This window comes from Cyberlindnera jadinii (genome assembly GCF_001661405.1).
Source record: "Cyberlindnera jadinii NRRL Y-1542 unplaced genomic scaffold CYBJAscaffold_18, whole genome shotgun sequence".
In the NCBI taxonomy this organism is placed as follows: domain Eukaryota; kingdom Fungi; phylum Ascomycota; class Saccharomycetes; order Phaffomycetales; family Wickerhamomycetaceae; genus Williopsis; species Williopsis jadinii.
Window position 1 is genome coordinate 10,800 of NW_017963669.1, and position 12,017 is coordinate 22,816.

General features: G+C 43.2%; 5 protein-coding genes across 5 annotated transcripts; 3 read left to right on the top strand and 2 right to left on the bottom strand.

Annotated features, from left to right (window-relative positions):
* CYBJADRAFT_34992 (uncharacterized protein) lies at positions 1 to 906 on the top strand. The gene has a single exon (XM_020217671.1). It carries the CDS (start codon positions 21 to 23, stop codon positions 879 to 881), a length of 861 nt encoding a protein of 286 aa, XP_020068297.1. The 5' UTR covers positions 1 to 20; the 3' UTR covers positions 882 to 906.
* A 105-nt stretch (positions 907 to 1,011) lies between these two features.
* CYBJADRAFT_175196 (uncharacterized protein) lies at positions 1,012 to 2,869 on the bottom strand (the record flags this gene model as incomplete). The annotated part of the gene is made up of 2 exons (XM_020216669.1): positions 1,012 to 1,023; positions 1,088 to 2,869. 2 exons carry the CDS (start codon positions 2,867 to 2,869, stop codon positions 1,012 to 1,014), a joined length of 1,794 nt encoding a protein of 597 aa, XP_020068298.1.
* Positions 2,870 to 3,013: 144 nt separating this feature from the next.
* Positions 3,014 to 4,493, top strand: AAT2 (aspartate transaminase AAT2). Its single transcript, XM_020213446.1, has one exon. The coding sequence runs from the start codon at positions 3,196 to 3,198 to the stop codon at positions 4,426 to 4,428; it is 1,233 nt and encodes a 410-aa protein (XP_020068299.1). The 5' UTR covers positions 3,014 to 3,195; the 3' UTR covers positions 4,429 to 4,493.
* A 184-nt stretch (positions 4,494 to 4,677) lies between these two features.
* NET1 (Net1p) lies at positions 4,678 to 7,893 on the top strand (the record flags this gene model as incomplete). The annotated part of the gene is made up of 1 exon (XM_020213852.1): positions 4,678 to 7,893. One exon carries the CDS (start codon positions 4,678 to 4,680, stop codon positions 7,891 to 7,893), a length of 3,216 nt encoding a protein of 1,071 aa, XP_020068300.1.
* Positions 7,894 to 8,018: 125 nt separating this feature from the next.
* Positions 8,019 to 11,633, bottom strand: SMC3 (cohesin subunit SMC3; the record flags this gene model as incomplete). The annotated part of the gene is made up of 1 exon (XM_020213853.1): positions 8,019 to 11,633. One exon carries the CDS (start codon positions 11,631 to 11,633, stop codon positions 8,019 to 8,021), a length of 3,615 nt encoding a protein of 1,204 aa, XP_020068301.1.
* Between the last annotated feature and the right edge of the window lie 384 nt (positions 11,634 to 12,017).

Consider the following 12,017-nt stretch of genomic DNA (forward strand, 5'->3'; position numbering starts at 1 on the left):
GTTTTTTGGTTCCGAATTAGATGAACATGCCAGGCATCCCCGAAGAGCCCATGGTTGGTGACCTTTATGATATGATTGTGGAAAACTCGCCACACTTGAATGGAGAGAATACGCCTGAGCTTGCAGCAAACCCAGAGAGAATAGTGGAGGACCCTTTAACAAAGTATGTCATTGATGAGGTAAACCCTCAAACGCAAGATACGGGGAATGATAAGTATAGTGTCACTGCCGGAACCTCGAATCAACAAGCCTTTAAGCCATCACACACGAGTATTTATACACACGATGGCTCACAGAATGATTACTTTGCAGAGGAAGGTCCCTGGCAACTGGAGTACCCTGAATATGCAGTTCTGGACACAGTATTGGTAGATGAATACAGCAACTCTCTCATCAAACCAAATCAAAACGAGCAAAGTGACGAGAATATTGAAGAAGTACTGGAAAAGATGATTCTGAATGCTATTAACATTGATATCACAAAAGAGCTGCACAGCCCTTATTCGTTTGCAGGTAACAAGCTAAGGCAAGCAAATTCAAAGCATAGCTTCAAAAGCACTTTTAATGGACGTTTAGGAGTAAATCTCCCTGTCAAAAATAACCAGCACATCCCAAGCGATAAACACATGACTTCTGAATCACAAGAAATTGCAGGCAACGCTCTACCGATAGATCCTATTAGATACACCAAAGAAACCAAGCAAATTATCAAGTCGTTTCAATCTAAGGTACCAACATCTTCTGGTGCTCTTGGAAAAGTGCTTGAGAAGGTAAACAGAGTTGAAGAGCTTGCAGAAGAAGATGTAGAACACATACACGATCTGGATTACGATGATGATGACGACAGTGATGGAGATGATTATGACGCTTACGCCAAATAGGAGATAGTACCTTAGCCAATTGCATGTAATAAAATATTAAGCTTATGAACTTATGGTATAAATATTTTGCTGTAACCCTCCACTTTAGCTCTGCAACACACACAAATTCCGAAACCCCTAATACCCAAGCTCATACGACAACCTTCACAAAGTGAGAAACACTTGCATGGCCATAACACCACGGATCTTGGTTCTGTTTGACACACAACACATGTCAATTCCTCACTGGTGTGCTCGTGATCATCGATATCGTTTGCATTGTGATTATGTCTAGCACATTGGATAACCTCTTCTAATAACCCATCTCTGTTCAGCTCTCCATATTGTCTTCTTGTCAATCTTCTATCCTGTGATAAGTGTAGCCTCATAGTATGAATCAACGACATCTCTTCCGTATCCTGTGTATTTGGAGAGATCCAGTGAACTATATCATCTGGAGTAAACAATTCATTTAATGTCGATGCTTTTTCAGTCTGATGAATCACTCTTTGGCGTAAGCGTGCCTTCGCCAGCGTAGGCACGTATTCTTGATCCATTTCCAGTTCATCCAATTCCGAATCGTACTCCAATGGATCGACTTCAGATTCTTCATCTTCCGATTCACGAGGTACAAAGTCCTCAGAAGTATCAACATCCTCCAATTGTAAAGAATCATCCAATAAACACGAGGTTGAATCGTTTGAATGGCGCAGATTTCCATAGAGTTGAGGCGTTGGTAATTTCTTCGTCGTGGGGTTCGGTTTATGACGAATAAGTTGTATGGCCAACAAGAGCAACGCTTGTAACAACTTAGCCATGTTAGCAAATTTCTTGTACAAGTTCCAATTTCTGTAAAAGGGAATGTCTTGACTTGATGGTTTAGTCTGCTTCAACTCCACCAAGTCTGGGTTATTCTCCAGCTTGTTCAAGTATCCACTTACTAAATGGTGCTGCTCCAAATAAGTTCCCTTAGACAATGTCAAAGCTGGTAACTCGTTGACGTATTGTTTATCCTCCACTGCTGTAAACATGATATATCCAAATCTCATAAGCGCAGAGTTAAAATCATCGTTTAGTTGTAAGTTAAGAGAATCTTTCAAGTTTTCCATCATAGGCGTATAGGTAAGTGTAGAAGCATCACCACCGTTCATCAACACACTCAGTTCGTAAAGTGCAACACAGAACGTTGTCGTGACCAACACGAACAACTGAGGGAACACCGATCCCAGCACGACGCTAGGCATGTACTCCAGTTCACCATAGTATATGGTCAAACAGTAAAACAGCAGAAATGATATACCCAAGATTGTTGAAGGTATAAGTTGGTACTTCTTCAGGCCCAACAACCCCACGGTATGTGTCGTGAGTTGTGTTATCAATGAGAAACAGCATATGATCAGTAAATGAGGCGACGGAATCTTCATTCTTTGACACTCCTGGAATGCTATGGAATGCTCAAACAACGTTAACCCAGTGTCATTTGAAGGCGATTGGCCTGAAGTTATAGACACAAACGTTTCTAAGAACTGGGATATGCACAGAGTCATGAAGACGCTCCACAGTAAAGAATGGACAGGCTGACGTTCTTCTGGTAGGTAGTCCAGCACCATGTCGTGGAATGGATGGTAGATATATGCAAACTGAACAACCACGAACCATAAGCATCTCAGGATCATGGACAAGGCAAACAGACGGAGGATCCACTTGGGCCATCTCGGTGCGCGTGGGTTATGCCTTCTTGAGCTGGCAAACACCGCAGTTCTGTTCAGCACTATGGCCATAATCATACAAACGCCCGAGTAAGGACTTATGAAGTAGTGAAACACCGTGAACCTGTGATTGTTGGCATTGCTGTTGTTGTTGGTGTGGTTATTGGCGGTCGAACCCACTGCACCGACGTTGCTTTCGATACCTCCAGTAGGTTGTTGTGCTACCCTTTTGAACGCCCTAAGCATGGACGTGATAAGCCACGAGCCAGCCGACGGTGAGGAAGAGTTGGTTGTATTCATAGCTGCCTCTTCTGCAGTGCCTCTCTCGTGACAGTAGAACGAATTTGCAATAGGACAAGAAGAATGAATAGCAGCTCTTGAATCCTCCTTCGGTACGATTCATCCGAGCGGTGATTACATAATCACAGCCCGGAAGTAATATCAGCACGTGACATATACCCTCGCTTTTCTTTATGTCCGGTTTTGCTTTCTTTTTTTTTTTTACCCCGGCGGTGGAGAAAAGGCATCGAGTCATAAGTCACCTGAAAATTTCCGTAGTGAAATGCTGCTTTTGTCTGCTTTCTTCTTTCTTTCTTCTCGTCAATCCATTGGAAACAAACTAAACAATGCCACATCTCTTCTCTAACATCGAACAATTGCCACCAGATGCTCTGTTTGGTCTGAAGGCCCGTTACGTTGCCGATGACAGAGCCACCAAGGTTGATTTGGGAATCGGTGCTTACCGTGATGAGAACGGTAAGCCATGGGTGCTTCCATCTGTCAAGCGTGCTGAGAAGTTGCTCCAGGAGGACCCTTCCTATAACCATGAGTATCTGCCAATCCAAGGTTTCGCACCTTTTGTCACAGCTGCTGCCCAGGTTATCCTAGGTGAAGACTCACCTGCAATTGCAGAGAAGCGTCTGGTTTCTGTCCAGTCCCTGTCAGGTACCGGTGCACTTCACGTTGCTGCCAAGTTCATCAAGAAGTTCTATTCAAAGTCTGAAACTGTCTACCTCTCCAAGCCAACATGGGCCAACCACTTCCAAGTTTTCGAGACAATTGGTCTCAAGACTGCTACCTATGCCTACTGGAAGGATGAGACAAAGTCTTTGGACCTGGAAGGGTACCTGAGAGACATTGAATCCGCACCAGAAGGCTCAGTGTTCTTGCTTCATGCTTGTGCCCATAACCCAACAGGGCTGGACCCAACCCCTGAGGAGTGGACGCAAATCTTGAATGCCATCAAGAAGAAGAACCACCTTCCTATATTCGACTCTGCATACCAAGGTTTCGCCTCTGGTTCCTTGGAGAAGGATGCCTGGGCCCTCCGTGAAGGTGTCAAGATTCTCAAGGAGACCCCAATCATCGTGTGCCAATCGTTTGCTAAGAACGTTGGTATGTACGGTGAAAGAGTTGGTGCCTTCCACTTGGTGCTGCCAACTGATGAGAACAAGGCGGCCATATTGTCTCAACTCCAAGTGTTTACAAGATCCGAGCTGTCCAACCCACCAGCCTACGGTGCTAAGGTTGTTGCCAAAGTATTGACCACACCAGAGTTGAGAAAGCAATGGCAAGATGACCTCATCACCATGTCTCAGAGAATCCACAAGCAAAGATTGGCTCTAAGAGACCGCCTCGTGAAGCTACAAACTCCAGGCAACTGGGACCACATCGTCAACCAGCAAGGTATGTTCTCCTTCACAGGGCTCTCAAAGGAACAAGTTGCAAGATTGGAATCCAAGCATGCCGTGTACATGACCGCCAATGGTCGTGCTTCAGTTGCCGGCTTGAACGAGCACAACGTCGAATACGTTGCAAATGCTATCGATGAGGTTGTCCGTAGTGCTTCAAAGTTGTGATTTTGGAGGGGGCCGTATATAAACGTATATATTGTACCATCTATAAAGACTCATGTTTTGTTTCTATAATGTAAACATTGAAACTGATGATGATGTGCTCTTCCTACCCTCAATCAACAAAGAAAGCGAGGAAAAACAAGCCTTTGCCCTTCAAACAGCGGGAAAAAAAAGGAGAAAAAAAGTAAACAAGGCCAAAACAGCAACAAAACACTCACAGCGGCTAAGGAAAGCACACAGCGGTTAAGGGTCATGCTCAAGTTACAAGTTGTTCTTGTTCCTCCAAGTGCTTTGAAACAACGTCAGCAGCAACCGTTGAGAAGCCAATGGGGGAATACGGCTGCTATTCAATCCTCATCTCCTTTCCCAAGGGATCTGGGGACTTCAACGCCAAACACGTCAAATATCAGTAGTTCGGGTGGTAATGGCAATGGCAACGGAAACAGCAGTGGAATGTTTGGATTCCAACCACTGAGAAAGTTTTTGCACATAACACGTCGAGACAAGGAGTTGTTTGAAGTTGGGTTGGAGATTAGAGCGAGGTTCTCGAAGTTGTACCCGGATGAAGAGCCTCTAGAGATATTGAAGTTGCAAGATTCGAATGAGTGCGACTTGGATCCGGATTACATTGTTGGCGATATCTTTGATGTGGACAATGTTGTTCGTGTTTTGCTTCTCAACGAAGTTGTGCCACTAGACATTACGATGGAGAAGGAGGTGGTTGCAAGAAAGAAACGTCGTGCATCTGGTGGTAACTCATCCACACTGACAATACCAAAGAAGAGAATCATCTCAAAACAACCACACCGCGGTGATACCTCTGTTTGGAGCAATGTTGAGAGCGACGTGAGAAGATCCAATCTATCCAACCAGATCTATCCGGAGAAGTCGTTCAATTTGTCTATCAACGATGACTCTGAAGTTTCTCTGCCCCCTCCTGAAGAAGATGAGACCAGGTACGAGGATCCAAAGAAGCACAAGCCTCTGCCAACATCACCTTTACCTTCGTCAAAGAGAATAACTTCGGGCATGCTCGTTGCTCCGGAACCTCAGTTGAAGGATGCTGCGGAGGCTACGTTGCACGAACAGGAGATCAATGAGAAACTGGCACAGAAGAGAATTCCGTCAAAGAGAACTGTTCTCGAACAAGAGGAAGAGGAAGAGGGAGAACAAGAGGAAGAACAAGAGGAAGAACAAGAGGTAGAGCAAGAGGTAGAACAAGAGGTAGAGCAAGAGGTAGAACAAGAGGTAGAGCAAGAGGTAGAACAAGAGGATGAGGAAAAAGGAAAGCAAGAGGATGAGGAAAAGGGAAAGCAAGAGGATGAGGAAAAGGGAAAGCAAGAGGATGAGGAAAAGGGAAAGCAAGAGGACGAAAAGAAAGCACCAATCAGTAGAAAATCCAGTCCAGCCCTAAGTGAGATCTTAAGCTCCAGTAAAGATACTAGTGTTCACAAGACTGCATTTACAGAATCTGAAGATGAAAGTGAAGATGGAGATGAAGATGGAGATGAAGATCAACAGAATACTGTTATTTACCACAAGAAAGAACAACCAACTCAATTACTCAACACCCAGGAAGAGGAATCAGGACAGCCAGCTGATATAACGGACTCTTTGACTCTTGGCCCAGAGTTTACCAAAAAAGAAGTGATTAAGATCTTCGAAACTGGTAGAATCCCAGCATCTGTGAAGAAGAAATTGGAAAAGTTTGCATGCGCAAAACTCACTATACCAATCACTGGTTCCGATAATGGTCCTCGTTCTGCAAGAACTTCTCGTGCTGCTGCTGTTGCAGCCCTCAAAAAGATTGTTCAAGCCAAATTCCCAGACTTAGACTTCCCAGAGAGGCTTGGCCGTTCTAATGGAACACCAACTAAGACGGAGAACCTTTCACGTACAGCATCCAATGGTAATGTTGTGGAAGAAGAAGACAACATAAATAGTAAGGAGGAAAAAGAAGAAGACAACATAAATAGTAAGGAAGAAAAAGAAGAAGATAGCGAGGATGATGATGATGATGATGATGATGATGATGATGATGATGATGACGATGTTGTCGTTTACAAGAAGGAGATACTGCAGAAGACAGAGGATCTAAACCCACCTGCTCCAGAGAAGCCCGTCAAGGCTTCTTCAAAGATTTCACAAAATGTGACCGAGCCTCAGTCAACGGTTACTCTTGAGGATGTTCGGAACAATATTACTCATTCAAAGTCTGACATCTCTGAGGCTCAGGGACCTAAGGAAGCTCGGGTGGAACAACCGCCGGAAAGCTCCAAGTCAACAGAATCCACAAACGTTACGAAATCCAATGCTGAAGAAGCGAAACCTGCTCAAAAGTTACAGACAGAGAATACTGAACCATCAATTGCAGCAAACATTTCCAACACATTAACTACTTCGCCTGCTGGTCCAATGGGTTCATCTGAATCAGACCTGAGCTCCTTTAAGAGAGTATTACTTCACAGGGCACATCTCTCCAATCCAGGCCTTCCAGAGCCTTTAGATAGTGAAGTACCTGGAATTAAAGAGATTGATGACAAATTGGGATCTACAACAACAACACTTGACGAGAAGAGAGCATTGTTGATTCAGAGAAAAAAGCTTATCAGAAACGCTAAGAGACGTGAACAGTACAAAAAACAAAAACTTGAAGGTACCACACCTCACAAGCCAAGTCAATCTACACAGACCCCATCAAAGATTCCAGCTACTCAATCATCACAGGGCTCGTCTGAGGCTTATAAATCAGCACATGTTTCGGTAAAAACGGTACAACCTGTACCAGATGTTATTCAAAGTACACCAACTGCTAAAATATCTGCAACATCTAAAACAGATGCTGCACCAAATGCGTTGCAGACTATTTCAGGTAAAACTGAAACAAAAGGGGAATCAGATAGTTCCAGCTCGGGCTCTGGGTCAGAATCAGAGTCAGAGTCAGAATCAGAATCAGAGGAGGAAGAGAAGTCCTCAAAGACCCCAAGAATTGTCAATACACCAAAGACGATCTCTCAGTCTGCGTCGAGGACTGAAACTTTGAGAACGAACGCTGCAAAAACTGTGAATTCTAATAACTCAATCTCTCAAACTCAACCGGCAACACCGTCCATATCCCAGAAGAAAAAAGGTATCAACTCACGCAAATCACTGAGCTCGTTGACCGACCTTGCCTCACGTGGTGTTCCTGATGTTCAGGATTCTCTAACACCAAAATCCAACAGACAATCAGTCGCCTCGAGTTCTAAGAAACCTGAAAACGAGTCGGAAAATGACAGCTCTGACAGCTCAAGTTCTGACAGCTCAAGCTCTGACAGCTCAAGTTCTGACTCTGATTCCGATTCAGACAGACCAAGTCAAAAATTCCTCAACGCTAAGGCTGCAAGTGATCTTGTTGGTGGTAAACCAAAGAAAAAAAGAGTTAGTAGTGCATTCAGAGGGTTGATTGATGATGCTAACAAGAGATGACAAGCAACTACGTGTGTACATTATATGACCAAGTTTGTAATATTAAAGGAGAATAAAGCAAGAAGGAAAAAGGAAAAAGATTAGCATAATAATCACTTCATTCATCGTTAACGTTGATGTTGTTGTTATTGTCGCTGTTGCTGTTGACCTTCGATAAAGCCCATAGCTTCAGATTGCGTAATTTCACTGACAGAACTGATTTTGTTGTTGAACATAACACCGTAGAATTTGTTGGCGACTTGTAACATCTCTGGTCTAAACGTCGTACAAATGAATTGGGCATTAGCACTCAACTCGTGGATCATATCAGCCACCGCAGTTCTGTACTGTGTATCTAAATTGGCGTCAACTTCATCAAACAAGTAGAAAGGTGCAGGATCTGATTTTTGTATAGCAAGAATCAATGCAATGGCACACAGGGATTTTTGACCTCCAGAGAGTTGCTCAATACGCTGTTGTTCATCATTCTTGGAGTTGAACGACACTTGGATGGATACACCACTGTAGTTATCGATGCTAGATTCGTCGTCTTCATGACCAATATCATTTTCATAGTCGTCATACTGAGAGGATGCGGTATCCTTGTTATGACGTTGCATGATGAGATGACCAACTCCCTTAGGAACCAACTTCTCAAAGACTTCACTGAATGACACAGACACCTTATTGAAGGTCTTTTCAATGGCATCATTTTTTCTCTCGCTCAAGTGGTCCATCAAATCCATAATACTCTTCTCAGATTTGTCTAGTTCCTTACGACGTTCAACCAAACTATCTCTCTGCTTTGTGAAATTCATATACTGTTCGAGTGCCTTTCGGTTGACATGGCTGAACTTTTCAAGACCTTTAGTTACAACAGCAAGCTTTCGTAGCAGTTCATCGACATCAAACTCATCGTCCTGATTGAATGCCGCATCCGGTAGAGTACCAAGTTGCCTAATCTTGGCTTGTATATCTTCTCTTCTCTTTGTCAAAATCTGTCTCTTTGACATGTACTTCTCTGAGTTCCTTTGGAAATTCTCAAGAGTCTTGATGAGCTTACGCTGTTGGGCATCAGCTGCAGTCAACTCTTCATGAAACTTCTTCAATTCAGCGTTGTTCCCCTCACTCTTGGTACGTACTTCTATTAAAGATGATTCTGCATTGGCAAGTTCTTCATGATACATTGCAACTTCCTGCTCCAATTTGTTGATGAGCCCCCCATTGGTGACACTATCTTTCTGTTGTTGTCTCTTCAACAACTCCTGTAAACGAGGTTCCAAATTCTCCCCCAGCTCAAGCGTCAACTTGGTTAGCTCGGAGTCTCTGACCAAAATATCATCAATGGTACTGTTCAGCTTAGTATCGAGCTGAGATAGTGTTTTGTTTAGCAATTCCAGTTCATTCTTTTCTTCTACGGAGAGATCTTCTTCGAAGTCGGAAGCCAGCTCCCTCTCAAAATCGTCCAACTTTGTTTCCAAAGTGACAACCAGAGCTCTATTTTGAGTAATTTGTTGTTCCAAGAGCTTCAAAGACTCTTCCAGTTTGAACTTCTCATTGAGTTTATTCGACAGAGTTGATTTGAAACTGTTCTTGGAGGAAACCAATTCGTCATAACTTGAGTGTAGAGCTGTCAACTCGTTACTAATTCGCAAGATTTCTTGCCCCTTCTTGTCAATGGAGCTCTTGATCCTTAACAGCTCAACCTCTTGACTTGAAAATTCATTGGACTTTTCCTGTCTGGTCTTCATAGCTTCCATTCGGGACTTCCTGAAATCGTAGTAACCACCAGTCAATACACCCTTTCTGTCAGCTTTATCACCGTCTAAAGTGATGGCATTAAGCTTGAACTCTCGTGAAAGTTCGTAGCCTCTTTCCAGATCAATAGTAACGATTGTTTTGCCAAAGGTTTGTTTGACTGCTGCTTCAATTTCCGGATTGAATCCAATCTTTTTGATCAGTGGAACACAATCATTAGAATCTGGATATACTTGGTCTTTAACTTGCAACCTATTAAGAGGGATAAAAGTCACACGGCCAGCTTTTTCTCTGATAAGCTCATTCATAAGTGTAGTTGCAGTATCATCGTTATCCACGATAACGTGAAACAACGAATTTCCAGCGATCACCTCAACAGCTGTTCGGTACTTCTGGTTAACTTGGATCAGCTCTCCAAGAGCACCGTAAACACCCGTCAACCCCAATCTTGCGGTGATACGTTTGATAGCCTGGAGACCATTTGCCAATTGTCTGTCCATTGTTTGACCAACTTGTCTCTCTGCTTTGTTCAGATCCTCGCGTAAAGAATCCAAAATCGTCTTACAACGGTTTTCCTCTCTCCAAAGAGCTTTGCGTTGGTCATTCTCTCTGGAGTATTGATCTCTCAGGGATGCAATCTTTTCCTCAATTTCAAGGATCTCTGCCTGTGCTGTTGGACCGTTGATGCTATCTTGAATATCGTGAATTTGATCAACAACAGTGGATAATTCTTGTTTCAAGTTCGACAATTCACTTTCAGTTGTGGCTATAAGAGACTCCTTCATTGATTTATCCGTTTTCAACTGATTCATCTGGGACTCAATCCAACTGTTTCTATCTGATTTGTTATTGAACATCGAATAGCGACCTTGCTTGGAGTACAACAGATTCTGTTTAGTCTTTGCCTGTGAAATTTCCAATCTCAGTTGTTTCTCCAGACTCTTTAACTGTTCAACTTCTGGTTTTTTTGAAGCAATTGAATTCTTTGTATCTTGAATCTTTGATCTGATTTGATCGATGGCTTTTGTAGCTGTTTTGATAGTTTTCTGTTCAGAAGCAAACAATTCCTTAGCCTCCGACAGCTCTGCGGTTTTTCGGTACAGCTTCTTCGTTATATCATTAACAATTGAGTTCTGCTGATCATAATCAATACTGAGCAATTTTTGTTTGTGCTTTGCAGAGTCGATGAACTTGTTGAGTTCTAAGACAAGGGCCTCTCTTTTCTCCAAATTCTCGACAAATTTGTGGGAGTTTTCCACAGCATTTTGGTATTCACTATCGATCTCATCTATCGAAGTTGTAATATCTTCCAGGTCGTGGTCGTAAAGGATAAACTCGTAGATTTTCTTATCCCTTTCCAAATCTTGAAACTTCTTCAACTCATCCTTTTCAGAGTCAAGATCCGCCAATCTCTCCTGGATAAACTCGAGCATTTCATCAACCTTATCTCTTTGGACCTTAGTTCTCGTCATCTCCTTCTGAGACTCTTTCAGCTTATTCTCGAAGACCTTTGCACCTGCAACTTCTTTCAACAAGTTCAACCTCTCCTGGTCCTTTGCGTTTGTCAATGCAGTGATACGACCTTGGGGAACAATATAATAAGGGTTTGATTTGGAGAAGCCTGCACTCTCCAGCAGCTGCATTACGTCGGTTCTAGTAGAGGACTTGTAATCCAAGGAATAGTCATCCTTTTTCAGCCCAATTGTTCTTCTGATAACGACCTCGTCTTTACCTGTTGGGAATCTCCCATCGGAATTCTCAAACACAATCTCGACGAAAGCCGACAGGACCGTTCCAGAACCCTCGTGGATTAACCCTTGTCTTTCCTCTTTAGTCATTCTCGTGTACTGGTCACTTAGAACGAATCTAATAGCGGCAAAGAAGTTGGACTTACCAGAACCATTACGACCAACGACAACGTTATGGGCCGGTGAGAGGTCATCGATTGTCGTAGTGTTCTTGTAGGTCTTGAACCCTTGGATGACGATTCTTTTGATGTGCATCGATTCCTTGAGCTTTCTGCGATGTGTACACTTGAGGAAGAGTTGAGTTGAAGAAGAAGCTCAAGTACAAAAAAACACATAAACTACGCGTCCGTCTTTCCTTCACTTTCGCGTCGCGTCGCGTAAGCACCGATTCTACACCCGCACACCTAAACACCTGAACATTTGTCTTATCATCACGTGACTCGGTAGGAGCAGCACTCAACGTCCCCAACAAAAAGTTTTGGAAATTTGGCCCGCCAACAAAAAAAACTACAATGAGCGTTTTTGTGGCATCCAAAAAAACGCGTTGGGCTTCTCATCGCCAGCGGCTAACGGTGTAAACAAATTGTGCTTTTCTATATAAACAAGCCAATTTCTCCTCTGCGTACACACCACCCAAAC

What these genes read in the sequence shown, in the direction of transcription:
- AAT2 (XM_020213446.1), top strand. Translation starts at nt 3,196, where the DNA reads ATGCCACATCTCTTCTCTAACATCGAACAATTGCCACCAGATGCTCTG.
- CYBJADRAFT_34992 (XM_020217671.1), top strand. Translation starts at nt 21, where the DNA reads ATGAACATGCCAGGCATCCCCGAAGAGCCCATGGTTGGTGACCTTTAT.